The 19,344-nt window shown below is 42.3% G+C and overlaps 1 protein-coding gene across 5 annotated transcripts in view; it reads right to left on the reverse strand.

Moving 5' to 3' along the window:
* MARCHF1 (membrane associated ring-CH-type finger 1) overlaps positions 1-19,344 on the reverse strand; it is a 1,438,547-nt gene that overhangs the window by 246,956 nt on the left and 1,172,247 nt on the right. For all 5 annotated transcript variants that reach the window (XM_078677015.1, XM_078677016.1, XM_078677013.1 and 2 more), the window contains one exon: positions 11,723-11,903. In XM_078677015.1, the coding sequence (XP_078533141.1) occupies positions 11,723-11,903 (181 nt within the window). The remainder of the gene's footprint in view (positions 1-11,722; positions 11,904-19,344) is intronic.

The following is a 19,344-nucleotide window of genomic DNA, read 5'->3' on the forward strand; positions in this document are numbered from 1 at the left end:
ATTGGTAAGATTGGTCTACACCCGTTTAGCATATTTAATTCACCTATCTGTCCCGTGTACAGTGGTATCCCATTTACCCAGGGCCAGTAAATAAATACTACTGGTGGGCTTGCAGCGCTGCTTGCACCACCCACCAAAGCAGCCTTTCAAACCTATATCAGGCCTCTGCCTCTGCAGGGCCTGCACACGGAGTTTACTGCTGACGTGATGTGGCATTTGAAGTGATTGCCACATCTGCAACTCCCCTTTTACTACCTATCAGTAACCTTTAAGGTATGCTTAGCTAGCCCTATGGGCAGGGTGTGGCATAGGTAAAAGGTAGGGCATGTGCCTTAACTATATGGCATGATAGTGACAAACAGACTATTTGGTTTCTCACTGCTGTGAATCTGACCTCTCATAGGGATGCATTGGGAATTCCCTGATATGTGCTTCAGTGGTAATTCTTGGCATGAGAGGGGTAGCGTGACCATGTTTGGTATGTTTGGTTTTGGTATGCTTGGAATAGTAGTAATAAATTCTGATTATTGGTGAAAGCAGATTTATTGTTACTATTTTACAAATGCCACTTTTAGAAGTGGGCATTTCTGTGTGTTCTGTGTCTTTCTGCCCTGTCTGGATGCATAGTGACCGTCTGGTTCTGACTGACAGGGGCGAGGGGATGTGCATTCACGCCAACCAAAGCTTACACTCTGAATAGGGGGTGTTGTGCACTTGTAAATGTATTTAAAGTTCCCCCAGAACAAAGACATTTGGACTGTAAGCGAAGGGGCTGTGACCCAATGTAAAAGGGAAGACACTGCGTGGGACAACAAGAGAGGTGTACTGGTAGGGAACCACCACTGGGACTTTGCCTTGGGAGCTGATCTGCTGAAGGGACTGCCCTTACCCCAGGGACCATGTGTGCTGGCCTGATGCCCGTTTTCCTAACCTGAGTGTCCCATTGCTCTCACAGAGCCCAACAGGAAGGGAGCACTGTGGACTGCTCCTGGGGGCTGCACTGGGTTTGAGGTGACACAGCATGTCGTGAGTGCTACACAGGGTCTGGCAATCGCTTTTGGCCCTGAACCTGGGCTTTGGGCGCACTGGAGTTTGTTTGCCTGAGCCCTAGGTGTGGGCTCATACTGCTGTGGAGTGCTTCAATGTTCTGCGCTCAGAGGCGCTGCACTTTCCTGACAGAGGTGTGGTGGGGGCTGAATTTAATACCGGATCCCGAGACGTGGGCTCACCCTCTAAAAGTGCGGCAGGAGACGCCGCACATCCAAAGTGAGGGCAGGAGCCTACCTCGCGTTCTTGTGCCAGAAGGAGGGCTACTCTAAACCCTCAACGGAGCTGAGAGAAGGACTCATGGCTCGATGCCCTGTAGCAGGAAGCCCTGCAGCCGCCGGAAGCAAGGCAGAAGTAACCAGCCGTGTGACTGAGCCTGGTAGTGGGTGGGGCAAAGTGGGACCATGCTCCCGACCGCAATCAAAGGAAAGGGGGACAGAGACGCCCCCCATGTCTACCCGGACCTGAAGAGCCGGATCAAAGCACTGCCATTAGCTGCTTTCCACCTGGAGCACCAGAGCACGGGTCGTCGGTTGCAGCAGATGGCTGCAACCTAACTCGCTCAGCCCCCAGGGAGTGGCGAGTGGGGTGAGCTTCTGTGTTTTAAGCCCCAGGGCTGCGAGCTCGCAGGGCCAATCCTTGGGGTAAATGGAGGTCCCCAGCGAAAATGGGAAGAGCGGCTGCCTCCCCTTCCTTTGGTGATCACTTACCTTGGGGGAGATGAGATCAGGGAGCAGGACCGGGTGGCAACCCTTGACGGAGCAATTACCGCACGGCCCATACGATAAGCACCAAAGTGCTGTGGCTGCAGATTTGAAATAGAGGGATTTGTACTTTGGTGCCCTACCTGCGAGGATGTATTCACTTGGTTCACTTCAGAGTTTATGTTATGCTATGCCCTGATGTGAATATCAGAGGTACTCATGTACGTTTATGCACTGATCTTGCCATGATGTGCGCACTCTAAAAGTATCTACTGCAGTGCACTACTGCTAATGTGTATGCATAAAGTGTTATGCTCAGTACAGTCCTTTCAGTAGTTACTGGTTATTCCTAACTGTAGTGTTTATGATGGTGGCCCGATTCGCCAAGTGATTTATGTTATCCCTGTGAAGTCATAACAAGTGCCTAATGGCACAGTAATATAAGTGATTGTGATCTAATGTGTTTTTATGGATAATATAAAGTATATTTTTATATAACCTTGTGTAGAGTTTCTTTTAAGGTGTGTCTAGTGTGTCACTGCTGTGTGAGTGTGTTGTGCTAACGCTTTACTCATTGCCCCTGGAATAAGCCTGCCTGCTCTGCCAAGCTACCAAGGGGGTGAGCAGGGGTTATCTTCAGTGTATAACTCCCTTGCCCTGGCTAGAGTGGTGGGTTCTGCCTGGATTAGGTGCATACCTTAGCCAACCATACACCCCATTTCTAACAGCTTCTCCCACTCTTCCTGCAGGGGATCTATGGTCTCTGGGCAGCCCAGAGCTGCGGTTTCCATATGGCATATTCTTCCCTCCAAAGTGGTCCACACAGTCTGGAGCAAACCCTCCACATCTACTGACTGACCAAGAAAAATACAAAGCAGCAAGTTGTGGGGAAGATTGACACGTAATAATTTAACCTCAATGAAACATTTACTTATTACAGAGCATTCAATATTTGAATAACAACATTTATTCTTATTAGTATATTACGAAATGCCTGTATTTCTGTAACCATACTGAAACAAGATCATGAAAAAAATTACTGACTCAAAAGAGAATTAAAAACCGAACATTTAACTTTATACTACTTCTTCTGGCACCTGTCCACCAATGCCAAACGCATGTGGAATAAATCAATTCCATGCTGTTTCCCCTCAATTTTAGGAAAACTAAGGTGTTTGTCCAAGCTCCTCTAGTGTACAATCCACCTGAAGGCAGTCCTGTCTAAAAGCGGGGGGGGGCTTTAATCCACCTGATGCTAATCTAATCTAAGAGATTTCTCCTTCATTGTCCTCCTGCAATACAACTGGCCAAGGCTGTGCCCACTTATAGGTGTCTCATTCAACGTTGGTATGGGAGGCAGTGCGTGTATTTGTAGCAAATAGTCTATAATCCTATCCCTCCCCAGGGGGTTCCCGAAGGTGGGCTTGTACGGGAAGCTAAGGGAGAGTCTCCAGGTGGGGATGGGTGAGTAGAGTCCTACCCAGGGGAGCTCAAGCAACACAGGGCATCACATCAGAACCTTGCTGTACCTCGGAACCAATGCATTATATGGCTGCACAATGCATCTTCAACATGGATCCTCCCAATGCTCCGCAAACCACTATTTATGCACCTTTGTTCAGTGTACCTAACTGGGCGTCACATTCAATGATTGTATGGGTGGCAGTGTGTACATTTGTTGCAAAATAGTCTATAATCCTATCTCCCAAGGAGTCCATGAGAGTGGGCTCATACAGGAAGCTTGGGGAGAGTATCCAGGTGAGTATGGGTGTTAAGGGCCCTACCCACAGAGCTCAAGCAGTAGGGAGTTATGATCTGATATTGTGCGACCTAGATATTGAGCAAGGCCCATATGGGCAACAAGCCCCGCCAAACTCAATATTTGATTTAGGCCGATATTTAAGTCGTGGACTGGACAATTGAAGGAAAATTCCTTAAGACCTGGATTACGCTCTCACCATGCATCATGTAGTGTTCCATGTCTCACTTGCTCCCTGTAGCTTTGTACCATCCTTGTTGCTGGGGAATCAGCCAGTAGAGGGATGGACCAATCAAGGTCAACATCTCCCATACAGTTGTAGTCTTCCCCCAGCAATGTTGGGGTATCAGAGTCATGTCTAAGGATCCTGGAAAGTAAATCTAGGAACTGCAGCTGATCCATATTTGACGGGCAGAGACTACCACTTCCTATGTGAAGACCATTACATCTCCCACTATAATGATTTACTGGCCCGCCACATCAACATTTATTTATTTAGTATTTTCTAGAGCGCACAGCTACCTCCGACGGAGGTGTCCCGGCGCTGAAGACATTAACTCAGGAGGGTCAGGGGAGTATGAAGGCGGGAATAGAGTTAGATCTGGGAAAAAAACCAGGTCTTTAGTTTTTTCCGAAATAGGGGTTCTGATGTCAGAAATCTTATCTCTGAGGGAAGCTGATTCCATAGTTTGGAAGTGGTCACTGCAAGGGCCCTTCCTCCCGTACGTGCACGACGATAACGGGGGCAGATCATGAGGCGGAGATGGTTGGATCTGAGGTTCCGAGGTGCGTGTGAAAACCTCATTCTACAACGTAGGTAGGTGGGGCCTCGGTCATTGAGGGCTCTAAAGGCCAGGGTTAAGGCTTTAAATTGAATGCGCAGTTTTATTGGGAGCCAGTGAAGTTTCCTCAGGTGGGGTGAAATGGAATGGCGGTAAGAGATATTGCAAATTAGCCTAGCTGACGCATTCTGAACTTTTTGTAGTTGGTTAATGAGGTAAGTGGGGGCACCTACGTACAGGCTGTTAGCGTAGTCTAGGTGAGCGGTGATGAGGGCATGGACTACTGTTTTTCGAGAGTCGAGCGGTAGGTAGGGGATGATTTTTTTTATCATTCGTAGCTTCCCGAAACAGGCTGAGGTGACTTTGTTGATTTGAGTCTTACAGGAGAGGGCGGTATCAAATTGAAAGCCTAGGTTACGGGCGGCTCGGACTGGTACCGGGGGGGGGGGGTTGAGTTCTGACGGCCACCAAAGATTGGAAGGTAAGGGGGATTTTTGACTAAAGAATAAGACTTCCGTCTTATCTGTATTGAGCTTTAGGTTGTTGGCAGACATCCAGGAGGCGATAATAAGCATACAGAGGCAAAAGTTGTGAAATGATTTTTCAGTGTGGTCTTTGAAGGAGAACACCAGTTGGGTGTCGTCTGCGTAAAAGGTTACTTTGACAGGATTCAACTACTTTTGCCAGTGGTTTGAGATATACGTTGAAAAGGAGCAGGCTAAGGGCAGAGCCCTGCGGCACGCCCCAGATCAGTGGTTTTTTGGAGGAGAGAAAGGGTCCCAACATCACGTGTTGTGCTCTGTTTGTAAGAAAAGATTTTACCCATAAGAGGGGGGACCCGCAGACACCTACTTCTTGCAGGCGAGTCAGTAGTTTGTCATGGGAAATGGTGTCAAATGCTGCGGATAGGTCGAGAAGGACCAACATGGCCTCCTCTCCCCTATCCGTGCATTCTCGGATCGACTCGGATACCTCGAGTAGTGCTGACTCAGTACTATAGTCTGGTCTAAAACCTGATTGGGTATCATGAAATAAGGAGTTAGATTCCAGGTAGTGTGACAGTTGTTTTTGAACAGCTTTTTCAAGAACTTTTGCGGACTTGGGTAAGAGTGAGATTGGACGGTAGTTGTTTAGACAGGTGGGATCAATGTCAGTTTTTTTTTGGATTGGAATTAGCATTGCATGTTTCCAGGCGGTGGGGACAACTCCAGTGAGTAAAGAGGAATTCCAGATGTCTAGTAGAGGGTTAATGATTAGGGGGGCAATTTCGTTCATGATAAGGGCTGGGGCTGGGTCCAAAGGTGAGCCAGATTTACATTCCAAAAATAAATTCAGAGCAAGTTCCTTGGTAAGTGGTTGGAATGCGGTGAATGTATGCTTGCAGTTGGAGGTGAGATCTTTGGAGAAGTCGGTGCCGTTCTGAAGAATAGTTGCCGTAATTTTGGCAATTTTTTCTTCAAAGAAGTTTGATAGGTTTTCACACAGTGCTTGGGACATGGGTATTAGAGTGAATAGTGCACTGGGATGAGTGAAATCTGTCACTATATTCAATAGGGCCTCAGTAGAGTTTTTTGCTTTGGCTATGGTATCTGAGAAGTAGGTGCTCATGCCGTGGCGCTTGAGTTTGCGAAACTCTTTAAGGCCTTGTCGGTAAAGGGCCTTGGCAACTTGATCATAGTTCAGTCTCCAAAGTCGTTCCAACTTTTTGCACATGCTTCTGTGTGCCCGTAGTTCTTGGGTGAACCATGGAGCCGATGGTTTTTGTCTGCGGGAAGTAAGGATTTGTAAAGGGGCAACTTTCTCGATAGTGAGGTCGCTATTTAGTATACGCACCGCTTCGTTGAGGTCGTCCGGAAGAAGGTTTAAATTGTTATAGTAATTTCGTCAAGGGCAGTAGGTGTAAGCTTGTGCCATTTTCTGCCTTGAGTTCTGATGGCAGATTCCTGTTTGACCATTTGGGTCAGAGGTAGCTCGAAAGGTATCAAGAAATGGTCAGACCATGACAGAGGTAAGGGGGGAAACGTTGTAAGTTTCTCGCAGTTCGAGAAAATGAGGTCAAGGGTGTGACCTGCAGTATGAGTGGGGCCTTTTACTTTTTGTATCAAATTTATATTTTGCATAGATTCTAGGAGTTGGGACGCGCGGTTGCAGCTACTTACATCCACGTGGCGGTTGAAATCTCCCAGTACCAAGAAGTGGGGGTGTTTAAGGGAGAGATCTGCCGCGACTGCCAATAGCTCTAGGATGGCGGGTTGGGGGGTGTGCGGGGGGTTATAGACCAAGATCCCTGAGGAGATGGCTGTAGTAGAGTCAGTGATTGAGAAGTATAGAGCTTCAATAGGTTTAATGTTTAGAATTTTTCTTGAGGTGATTTTTAGGTGATTCTTTAGGATCACAGCGATTCCTCCACCAGTTTTGGTGCCCTCACGGCTTAATCCCGTGAAGCTGTAACCCGTGGGTATAGCTAGGGCGATGTCTGTGTTGGGGGAGTCTTTAATCCAAGTCTCAGTTAGGAATAGTGCGTCCCAGGATGTGGAGGACAGTAATAGCCAGATGTCATTGGCGTGGCAGGGGTAAAGAGCGGCAATTCACCAATCCCATGGAATAGGTTTTGGTGGGGGGGGGGTTGATTGGTTGCAGATTTACTGTTACTGGTACGGGTCCAGTCGGGACATAGGGAAAAAGGGCAGTTTAGGCATTTGTGCAAGAAAGGGCTAGGTAGAGGGAAGTTGCAAGGGGTGGGAGACGAGCAGGAAGTCTTGCCTAGATTTAGTAGCTGTGTTCTGGTCCACGTGAGTCTCTGGGCAGTTAGTGGACTGACAGCATGGCTGGCCCGAGGCCCGGAGCTGGCGCGGACGGGCGCAGACGGGCTTGCCTTAGGCGCGCCTTCGGCGCTCAAACGTCGCGCCCGCTGCGCGACCGAAATATACACATAATTTATGGGAAAAAGGTGTCAGGAGAGAGGGGCGTGGCCTCGTAAAAGGGGCGTGGCCTTAGAGTGCGTCAGGAAATGGCGGCAATGTTTGTTTCCACTGAGAGCCCTCGGCAGCGCTAGGATCCGCTGTGAGGCTGTGGGCAGGAGACTGGAGGTATAGAACGGTGGGGTTTTTTAAGTCAACTCACACGCATTCATTCAGCTTCTCAATTCAATTTTTAAAAGAAAAGTGCAATTTTATCGGGACTCTCAAAGTTTTAAAAAAGAGCAAGTGCTCGTGCCTGTAGCTCCCGGCTTTCCGCCTCAGGAGAAAAGGTCTTCTAACCAGACGCTCGGTTTCTGCGGCTTATGTACTCAGGGGGCGTGGCCTCGTAAAAGGGGCGTGGCCTTAGAGTGCGGCGGGAAATGGCGGCAATGTTTGTTTCCACTGAGAGCCCTCGGCAGCGCTAGGATCCGCTGTGAGGCTGTGGGCAGGAGACTGGAGGTATGGAATGGTGGGGGTTTGTAAGTCAACTCACACGCATTCATTCAGCTTCTCAATTCAATTTTTAAAAGAAAAGTGCAATTTTATCGGGACTCTCAAAGTTTTAAAAAAGAGCAAGTGCTCGTGCCTGTAGCTCCCGGCTTTCTGCCTCAGGAGAAAAGGTCTTCTAACCAGACGCTCGGTTTCTGCGGCTTATATACTCAGGGGGCGTGGCCTCGTAAAAGGGGCGTTGCCTTAGAGTGCGGCGGGAAATGGCGGCAATGTTTGTTTCCACTGAGAGCCCTCGGCAGCGCTAGGATCTGCTGTGAGGCTGTGGGCAGGAGACTGGAGGTATGGAACGGTGGGGGTTTTTAAGTCAACTCACACGCATTCATTCAGCTTCTCAATTCAATTTTTAAAAGAAAAGTGCAATTTTATTGTGACTCTCAAAGTTTTAAAAAAGAGCAAGTGCTCGTGCCTGTAGCTCCCGGCTTTCCGCCTCAGGAGAAAAGGTCTTCATGCATGCATCTACAAGACTTCCAGAGGGACTCCTGGTCGAACCCAAATTAGAACCCTTCCACCCTAGAGAGTCATTGCCAACTAAATTTCAGACCTGGATGGAGTTTCCGGCCATATTTGGATTATGTCTGGCTTTAATTGTGAAACAAGAAGATTCCAATTTTACATGAACAAGCCCACTATATAAAATGTTGGAAAAACAAGGGTATTTTTCCTTTTCTGTTTCCGTTGAGGATAACCAGAAAGTAGGCAGAGAGGGTAGAGATTGACTTTCGAGCAAATACATTTAATTTAACTAATGAGCAAAGACTTTCAGTCATTTAAAACAATGGGCATGACAAGAAGCCGAATTGCCCAGAACAATGCACCTCACATCCCGCACATTAGGTTTTATGGATTGCATGTATGGAGAAATACGGGAGCCACCTTCCTAACCTCACGTGTTAAGTTCTGGTGACAAGGGCTGCTGTTCTGGCACTGTTACACTAGCCCAGATTTGAGCAAACACCCACACTAAAATACAGGATGCTAGGAAAGTGCCCAATAGATTTTCACTAGGAGTCAACTTAACGACAGATTTTTACAAAATATTAGAACTGAAATATGATCCATTATTACAGAAGATAAAACATCACTTTAAAAATTAAATGGATCAATCTACAACTCACCTTAATGGATTGTTGCAATATAATAAAGATGGTGGTTTTGCCTAACATGTTGTACGTACTCTGAGAATTTCCTCTAGATTTGGACACCATTTGGTTAAAAAAAAAAACTTATTATGCGTTTGTTAGGAACGTAAAATCCCCAGGAGACCCATAAAATATCTTAGACTTCCGATTACAAGAGGCAGCAGCCCACTCCCAAACTTCAGATTTTAATATTATTTATCCATTTTCCAAACCCATCAGTTTTTTAATCAAAGGCCACACTCCCGGCACTCGGCCATCTGTAAACCTCCCTCTATTTATGAATTACGTTTAGGTAGCTAAGTGCATGTTTTTGAATTCATTTTACTGAACAAAGTTAGTTCAATAAGCTATCAAGATGAGGAAAATATTGGCTAAGATGTTTAAAATATTAGAGGTCCTAATCACTACCAACACTTTTTCATGACAGATACACTAACATTGGGGATATGGCCGAGAATAAGTGGCTCGTAGATATTTACTCATTTTACAAACAGGCAATGTAAGGAATTCCTAAAGAGTATTTTTTTTTTAATTCCTACAAATTAGAGACTATATATAAAATTTGGTCAAAGCCATCTCAATATGGGACAATGCTATTGTCTAACCAAAAGCACACCCACAAAATACTGGTTATTACTAAATATTTTCTGAGGCAGCCATAGACGATCTGGAGCAAGCTGATGCAACAAGCAAAGCAGCAGTGTATCCATTGTAAATCCATGTGAGGCCATAACATTGGGAAATCTGCTCCTCTTACGTGATAATATGAAAGTATAGCATTATCAAACTTTATTAAACTAATAGTATAGCTTGGTGAAAGGCAATCTAGTGTGGACGTTGAGTTGACGATAACTGCCCTCGATGATCTATATCTGGTGCTGATAGCAAAAATGTTTGCCAGTTGTCTGAAACTTCAATTCTACTGGGCTGAGGTTTTTAGCTTCATGGCTAACTTGCTACATAAACATGTTGTGGTTACTTCAAAGTTAATTATGTTCAGAACTGACAAAACTTATAATGATTCCATCATATCTCACGAAGCAATATTGTAGCCATTGTTGTATTGCATCAGCCTTGCTGTTCTCAGATCCCAGCATGTGTACTCAATGGAGAGCTCCTTATCTAGCTTGCTAATGCTTTCGCTTAGAATACTCGCTGTATCAATGTAAGGGGAGGGTGGCTCCCATAAGATCGATGGACTCGTCAATGTAAGATGCTCACAGCCGGGTTATGTGCTTTTTGTGACTTTTCCAGCCTTCTCATTTAATGTGTGTCTATTTTCCTTTAATTATTGATCTTCCACCTAGTAATTATTTTTTTTAATAGGTCTTACTTCAATATACTTTCATCCCTTAAAGCCCCCATTACCTTGATCAGTCTTTTTCAGTTAATGTATTCTATTTCAGTGACAACCCAATAAATACAACTTTGTAGATTTACAATCCTAACAGTGTTAGGGTACAACTGTTACCCTGTTACACTTCCATTAACACTACAGAAGACCACCTAGCCAGCCTGGGCGAGTGGAAGCAGCTCCAATTCTTCTGGATCTTGGCGCATCTCATGATACTCTGCCTCGCAATGTCCGTCTCTTAGGACTCAAAGTATGGGTCAGATTATCTGCAAAAGCCATGCAATAGGTTTGTTCCTTACTCCACAACTGATGTACATTAGGACGGAAGCCTCCTCAGTATGAAGGATTAACTTGTGCAGTTTCACAGGGATCATCCCTCTCACCTCTAATTTACAATATTTACATGTTTCAGTTGTCCAAACCGTGCTAATTCATCATTAGAGTAATTTTCAAAGCTATCCCCCTGAATCCCAAATTCTTTCTCAAATAGACAACCAATCAGAGGGTTAATAAAATAACAGACTGCCTGTGAAAATGTTCTGTTTCTGAAAGATCCTTGTACCAGCAGGTCTGTAAAATGGCAAGCTTTTATCAACATCCCAGAAAGTACAAAAACACAAAATTTGGGGTTAAGCTCAAATTGGGATCATTCAGTCATCCGAAAGTTAATGCTATTGTTAGTGGTGATAAACTTTAATTGTCCATGCTCAGGACAACCCGGCCACAAATTAAAACTTGTTATCTATCTAATGGAATTGACAACAGCCCTAGTAATGCTGTGCCTGCGTTATTGTACTTTGGTCTATAGAGGGCAGCAAATGTTCACTGAAAGGTTGCAAATACTGCAAAATCATGCAGCCAAACTGACCTCCAGAAACACCAACACCATGCACATCTGGCTTGGACGCCCACCACTGGCTTCCAACGGAATTCAGAATTACATTCAAAACCATACGCACCATCCAGAAAGCCAAAGAATCTTGTTGCCTTCACAGCCTACCTCTCCACTACAGCTCTGTTATGAAGCTTTGATACAGAAATTGCACCTCATCCAACAAAAAAAATCAAACAAAACATGAAAGTATGCCATTGGGTGTCCAGGACCTTACGTTCTGCCATTCCTTGGTCCCCAGTTAGAGCGTAGAGCTCAACCGTCTTTTTTTTATTTTGAACTGTATGCTCTATTATTCGTTGGTAACACGTCAATAATTGTAATCTTTACATTTTCAATAAAAACGTTCACATTTATAAAGTACCAGACCTTATCTGTATAGTTTTGTGTAACGTATTGCCCTAATGAGTCAGCCTGTGTGTGTAAAGACACAACACGGATGAACCGCTTCCCGCTACATGCTTACACACACGAAAGATAGCAAAACCGCTATTTTGATAATCACACACTGGAATATTTCTTTCTGTGACACCTTCAGGGTTAGTTACGCAAGCAGCGTGAGGCAAACACGGTACCTTTCGGAGGGGTTTCAGCTTGGTTTCCATGATGAAGTCATACTTGCAGAGCTCACAGCAGCGCGTGTCCGAGCTCTTGATCCACTGGTGCAGGCAGGACTGGTGCACGAAGCAGAGGGTCCCCGTGCAGCGGCACGGTGTGATGAGGGGGCTTTCGTCGTCCCCCTCACAGTGACATATCCTGACAAGAAAAGAACATCACGTAAGGACCTTTCAAAGGCCTCATGGAAAGTGCTATATCATTCCTCTTAATTGAAGCTTGTACTAAAAGGACAACTCCGGCCACGACGCTTCGAACAGTGCCCTTCTTCATAACGCATGACAAGATAAACAGCAACCTATAATTCTAAATAATGAAAACGCAGTTTATATTGTTAGTTGACAAACTATTCGGAGCCTCGTTTGGGTATGTGACTCTATTTGTAGGCTGGTAAAAACCAAGCTGACATCGTTTCTCAAAAGTTCATGCTGTAGTTTTATATATCTCGATAAACAAACCTGTCATTGTTCATTGAAATTCAATAATTGTATTCATAGAAGCAACAGAATAGAGATCTTTACACAGGAAAGCAACTGTAAATCACACAGACACCGTGCTGGCAATGAAGCGCCATTTATCCTTTTCACTCTGTAAACCTTGTAGAACCTAAAACATTCTGCCTTCACCCTGACTTACTGCTTTTTTGGAGGAGGGTCGGAAGGGAGCGATGAAGAACAAGGAGTAAGCCATGGGAGTGACACTGTAAAGGGGGCTGGGGAGGACAGAGTGGAGAATGGGGGTGAAACGTGCAGTCTCCTCCCATCAAACTAAGTAGTAGGAGGAAGAGCTCGAGACATGGGGATAACGGAGGAGGGGTCATGGAAGGAACAGGCATGGAAGGTGGATCAGAGGGATAGAGAAGGGAGTCGGGGACTGGAGGAGTCTGAGTCGGGTTCACAGTGTACTTTCCTACCAGAATAAAAAGGAAGAAAAGAAATTCATGAGGGACAAAAACATTGTCACAGATATGGGCTCTCCCAACTTTGGAGGTGATGCAGAAGCCATCAAGCAGTGGCAATGTTGGAAATACTAAGTCAGTTTACATTACACAAGTAATTTTGTTCACCAACAATTATTTAATTAATTCTTATTATGAGAAACTTACTAAGACACAACATACAAATAAAGCCATGGTCTGAAAACATATTCAAAGTCAAAAAATGAACCCAAAACAAGAATAAGCACAAAACCCACCACCCTAATAAAAAGAATTTAAAAAGGAATGACCCTCATCAACATATCTGGATATTATACAACATGAGCTTTTTTCTATCAATACTAATGGAGTTTCAAAGGAAGCATAGCCTTTCATTGTATTGGTACCACCAAGGTGTAAGGTGAGTCCATCATTATAACCAATTGTTATTCCAGAATCCAGCTCTTCCACAGCTAAAAATACAATTAGTGGATCCTACACCAAAAGAGTTGTAGTTTAGTTTTACTGCAGCTCTTCACCCAGCATTCTGTCACATCACATAGTGTTTCTAACTGAAATGCAAACGTTCTTCTTGTAATTAAGTTTACAAAATGTCAAACTTTGTCAAAATTCCCAGTTGGACTGGAAAAAATAAATTCACTCCTACTCGGCTCGCTCAGTGCTATGTATTTTGAAAAACAGTTCAATTTCCTCTAAAGAAATTGGGGTACTTGAAATCTGGGCCGCTTTTAAAGAAATAGTTACCTTTATTGAAAAGCAATTAGAGGCATGATAGTCTGCAGACCCTTTCAGCCCCCCATCCATTTGACTGTGACCAATCAGATTGAAACACTTTGTGATCTACCCAATGAATAGCTAGGGTTGACTACAACCCCACGATTGCTTATTTTGCAAACAGACCTACTAGTACTTAAGTTGGTTCTCCAAAAAGTTTCTGGTTACAAAATGATTTGCAAAGTACGATAATTTTTTGTTGCTAGAAGGTCAGTACATCTCGACCTTATTTACAAAAAAGAACTCAAAACTTTTTTATATTACATATTTGTTTAATAAGGTACATAAAACAGTACCAAATTGCATATTTGTTACTTTATTTTGTGATGTTGTTGCAAACATATATTATTAAACAGCAGCTGCAAAAAACGTATGTGCTTATCAACAATAAACAGAGTTACTGGCAAGCAACAGGCATTGGCAATGCTAATAGGTTCAAATGTGCCTCTTTAGTCACTTGTGAGCTTAGGTATTCAATAAGTCATCATAAGTGTACTCTGTCACTCATCGTTCTACTTATGCATCCACTCATTAACCCACTGACTCCTTCTTGTAGTCGCCCAATTAATCAACTATAATAAAATAGACAAAGAAACTCAGCAAGTATTTGTAAGATAAATTAAAAGTTTCAATTGAGAAAAAAAGAAAACCTGCTGCTGCTAAAAGTGGCAGGCATATGACATAACATAGCATGTGTATTTGTAAAGCGCACGTTCACCAAGAAGGGTATCTTGGCACTGAATAACAGATGTTTATTGCTTGGAATAATAAACAGACATTCATCTTGCAATGGTATTGAACATAGCGCCGGGACACTCAGTAGAGTAGCTGTGCGCTTTATAAAACCCCGGATAACATAACATAACATAACATAGTGTATTGTTGTTTTAAAGTTTCAGTATGGCTGCTACGTTTATAAACAACTTGTTGGCCATCTTGGACCAGTAAAACAATGATACACTATGTACAATAACATTCCAAGATGGACGTTTTGTAATCATTGCACTGGACAGCCATCTTGAAGTGCTATTGTACAAAATGTATTATTGTTGTACCTTTCCAACATGGTGGACATAATGCATTCAAATGTGGTAAATATTTTGGAACAGTAAATCACTATTCTACTATGATAATGCCTCTCCAAGAAGGCTGCTCAGTTTAGAAGTAGTGGCCACCTGGACATGTAGGTCTGCAGAGCTACAGGACTCTCTTAAAAAATTAACTACCAAAGGTGGAAGGAGAAAAAATGGAAGGGGTCTTACAAAACTAGAAAGGGAAACCTAAAGGATTGGCTGACCAGCTCTGGCACTAAAGTGTAGTCATATTCACATGGATGTGCTCATGTGATCAGGTGAAAAATAGCGTCAATCACAGGGAAATAAAGCCAGTGGCTGAAATGGGCTGACTCATTGCTCCATGCTATTTGCAGTTATAGGAAGTGTGTATGCCTCTCTAAGAGACCAATGGTAGAATAAGATTGATCTCAAGGCCCTTTTGTATTTGCACATATATATTTATATATTTGTAATGGAATTTCTTTTTTTTAAGAGCCTGGTAAACAACTACACTCTTCAGCCTCACCAACCAGTATATAGCATGAAACACTTCCATTCTTCTACCATCATGGTATTTCAAAAGGGGCAACCAACACACCCTTCACTACTAAGGTAATATGTGAGATTTCATGTAACAAAATATTCATATACAGGCTTTAACACAATAATATAGCAATCCACCCTTAAAGGCCTATTGGCTTTAAAGTATACTTTTAATTATAAATAAGTTAGGCCTGTAGTCCTTTTGTAACATTTGATATCTGACCTATGGTAGCTGACATAACTCCCCCGACCCGAAAATAAAATCAGGCACGATTGACTTTAAAGTGGGTATGAAATCATAACCAACCCATTGTGCTTTAGCTTTCCCTTGAGCCACACGAGGCATGCAGGTATAACATAATAAATATGTGTGAAAATAAACATCTAGGCAACTGTAATAGCTTGTAACACAGAAAAGGTTAAAGGCTAAAGGCCATTCTCAGAGTTATGGTACCAAAATATTTTATTGACATAACATCAATTTGTAGAGTAAATTAAAATCAAACATTTAATAACAACAAAGGTTAAAATGACCCTAATAGGGGCATACAATACATACATAATAATATATATACACATCACAGAATTTAAGGAAATAAAATAAAACACAATTTAAAAAATGTGGCACAATGCAGTATCTTCTCGACGCGCGTTTCGGCGACCAGCGCCTTCTTCAGGAAAACCCACGAAATAACTTTGTTGGTGTAGGTATAGGAGATTGATATTTTCTAATGCCCGGAAGGAAAATAGGAAGGGCTCACGATTTCTTTTAAAAAAATATACGAAGGGTCAGAATTCCAAGTTCCAATATATGTAGTCATCCGGTGGTATCTTGAGGGCAACAGACTCAATCGTGTGTATCCTCACGGTGAACAGGATGTATAAACAATAACTTAAGGAAATAATGTTTCCTCTTGTAAGCAATGACGTATGGATAATGGGTATAAGGCCAGGTAAATGTTAAAAACGATACCACAATCTGAATTAAAAAAACACTGCCTTTCACCTCCACATTGTTGTACTGGATAGAAAGTTGGCGTGGAGGCTGAGATGCGTGGCAGAGACCCTCGCGGTCTAACGGATGAAGACGCGATAGAAAAACGTTTTTCTATCGCGTCTTCATCCGTTAGACCGCGAGGGTCTCTGCCACGCATCTCAGCCTCCACGCCAATGCTGTTTGGACCATCCTCCATAGCATTGGGACTTTCTATCCAGTATAACAATGTGGAGGTGAAAGGCAGTGTTTTTTAATTCAGATTGTGGTATCGTTTTTAACATTTACCTGGCCTTATACCCAAAAGTCGAAGTTATATCAGGATCGATATTGTATACGGCTTTTAAATTATCCATACGTCATTGCTTACAAGAGGAAACATTATTCCTTAAGTTATTGTTTATACATCCTGTTCACCGTGAGGATACACACGATTGAGTCTGTTGCCCTCAAGATACCACCGGATGACTACATATATTGGAACTTGGAATTCTGACCCTTCGTATATTTTTTTAAAAGAAATCATGAGCCCTTCCTATTTTCCTTCCGGGCATTAGAAAATATCAATCTCCTATACCTACACCAACAAAGGTATTTCGTGGCTTTTCCTGAAGAAGGCGCTGGTCGCCGAAACGCGCGTCGAGAAGATACTGCATTGTGCCACATTTTTTAAATTGTGTTTTATTTTATTTCCTTAAATTCTGTGATGTGTATATATATTATAATGTATGTATTGTATGCCCCTATTAGGGTCATTTGTAACCTTTGTTGGTATTAAATGTTTGATTTTAATTTACTCTACAAATTGATGTTATGTCAATAAAATATTTTGGTACCATAACTCTGAGAATGGCCTTTAGCCTTTAACCTTTTCTGTGTTACAAGCTATTACAGTTGCCTAGATGTTTATTTTCACACATGATTTTACCCTGATCTAGGAATTGTTTATTCTTTATTGTTCAGGGGGCCTTTGTTTGATTCACTAACATAATAAATATTACATTTGACAAAACAATATACAACCGCTCTTACAGAAGCCTAACAGGGATTCTAACAATACAGTTCGCTTCTACCTCTAGAGTATATCCGAGGGGGTGATGAACACCAAACCCCTTGCCTATGACTGCAAATAGAGACATTACATAAAACAAAGTACCCATCTGCAGCCATTAGCACTGTGTAACAACAACTCATCTATAAAGGCCTGTTGGTAAACATTATTCCCTCTCTAGTTCTCTAGAGAGCAATGCTTACATTCGTTTGAGTTGTGAAGAACAGTAGTACAGATTACATCTGGTAGAATAATTATCCTTCTATCTTACACACACACAATTGTTTTCCATGCAGATCGGGGTGATATGTTGGCCCAGATAAATTCTGAAATCTCTGACTTTATCTTATTTAAATGTGTAGGTCCTAGGTATAAGGGGAGCATCTGAAAAAGAAAATTCAGTTTGGGATTTTACAAACATTTATTCTTCCAATTAAAGTCAGATATAAAGAATCCCATTTTTTAATTTAGATTTTGGCTAAAACTGAGTTGATATTGGTGGTTTTTTTTTATGTTTCACCACTGTTTTTTCCAGAGTATTTCCTCTGCCGATACTAAATTAATTAGATAAATACCTCTTTAGTAGCACTCTAGCTTACTGCATTTTATAGGCTATCCATACACCTTTAATAAAGCCTTCAGGTAATCCAAAGTATAACAGTAAAATGTTCTGCTAAATCTATTCAATGTGATCAATGCTTTCTCTGCATTAAGAAAATATATTCCAAGTGAAAGTATTTTCCATCAAAGTTATATTCACCATGTGGACTACGTGTGAATAATAATTCCTAATTATTACCTAATTTGTCACTATCAATTACAGAAACTAACACCCTGCTCAGTGTGTTAACAGGAACTTTTGCAAAATATTTCTACATTGTTTGAGCAAGGAAATAGGGCAGCAGGAAGCACATTGGTTTAGGTATTTCATCACTTTCTTAAATACAGCTGTCCGGGCTGATTGACAGGATTTATATGTATTTACACTAGACAAAACGTATTAAATGATTAATGTGAGGGGATCAGGGGGTAGTCTCATCAGGGTTAGAAGCTTTCCAATAACATTGTGTGGTAAGAGATTCAGGTATTTCTCCTGATTAAATTTGAGAAGCTAGCAACTGTTGGGCCTAACTTCTTAATTTGAGAAGCTCTAACTCTTGAAAGCTTCTCCCAAAACTTCGTTTTTTTTCATCCTTATAAAGATTGAATACAAATCTGTGAATACTTTTAATGTTTCTTGCTTTTCTGTATACCACTTCTTCCTGAATGCAGATATGTCTTATTTTAAATTGGTGTGCAAACTGCAGTAAATTCTTTTCACTGTATTCTAAGATTTAAAATGTTCTTTGCCTGGTTTCTACGAGATTATTAAAAAAAAAAATGATCCTTTTCTTTTCCCCCGCAATAGCACAAATAATTGTTTCAGAATAAGTTTAATTTGACAATTTCCTAAATTCACATTCTAAATTATTCACTGAATTTGAATACTTTTCTTCTGATTTGCAGACCTTGTAATTTGCCAACTTTTTATACTGGCCTTCAGAGTGTCCTCTAGGATCAAAGATGGATGAAACTCTTTATTATCATGTAAGAGTAAAATCTTCTCTAGATACTACCATGAAAAGGAGAGCTGTATCGATTTGAACTGCTGGTATGGCTATTTACATTAGAACTGAAGTTTGCAGATTTAACACAATTAGTTTTAAGTTCTTCCAATTATTTAGCATTAGGAGGTTTTAATATTTGGGGAGGAGACCCGGCAACTCTCCATGACTACTTACCTTATTACGTTGTGTGCATCTTTAGGACTTTGTTGGCAGTGAGCTGTTTTAGCTCTTTAGGCATCGCATACTCTGTATCTTATTTTTATTATCAATTGCTTTCTTAGAAATCTACAAGCTTTTTCAGTGCCATGGTCCAACCACGTAGCACTACAGTTTGCCTTACAGTTCATGTCTACAACATTAAAAACCACACATCGTTTGCTAGATATAGTATGAGCGCCCAACATTATTACTTCATAGCGACTAAGCCAGGCAGGAGTCAAATGCTGGTGAACAATATTTCATCTGAATGGGGCACATACAATGTCAAGGGGTGTCCCAACACAATATTATCAGACTGTTAACAGCCACCACTGCAGCCACAAAGCTCAAACATCCCAGAAGACCTGCCCTCTGGATCAAGCACAGCTGACAAATTTACAAAAGGGTGTTGTTGATCTCCAT

The sequence above is a fragment of the Lissotriton helveticus genome, chromosome 2_1 (genome assembly GCF_964261635.1).
Source record: "Lissotriton helveticus chromosome 2_1, aLisHel1.1, whole genome shotgun sequence".
In the NCBI taxonomy this organism is placed as follows: Eukaryota; Metazoa; Chordata; class Amphibia; order Caudata; family Salamandridae; genus Lissotriton; species Lissotriton helveticus.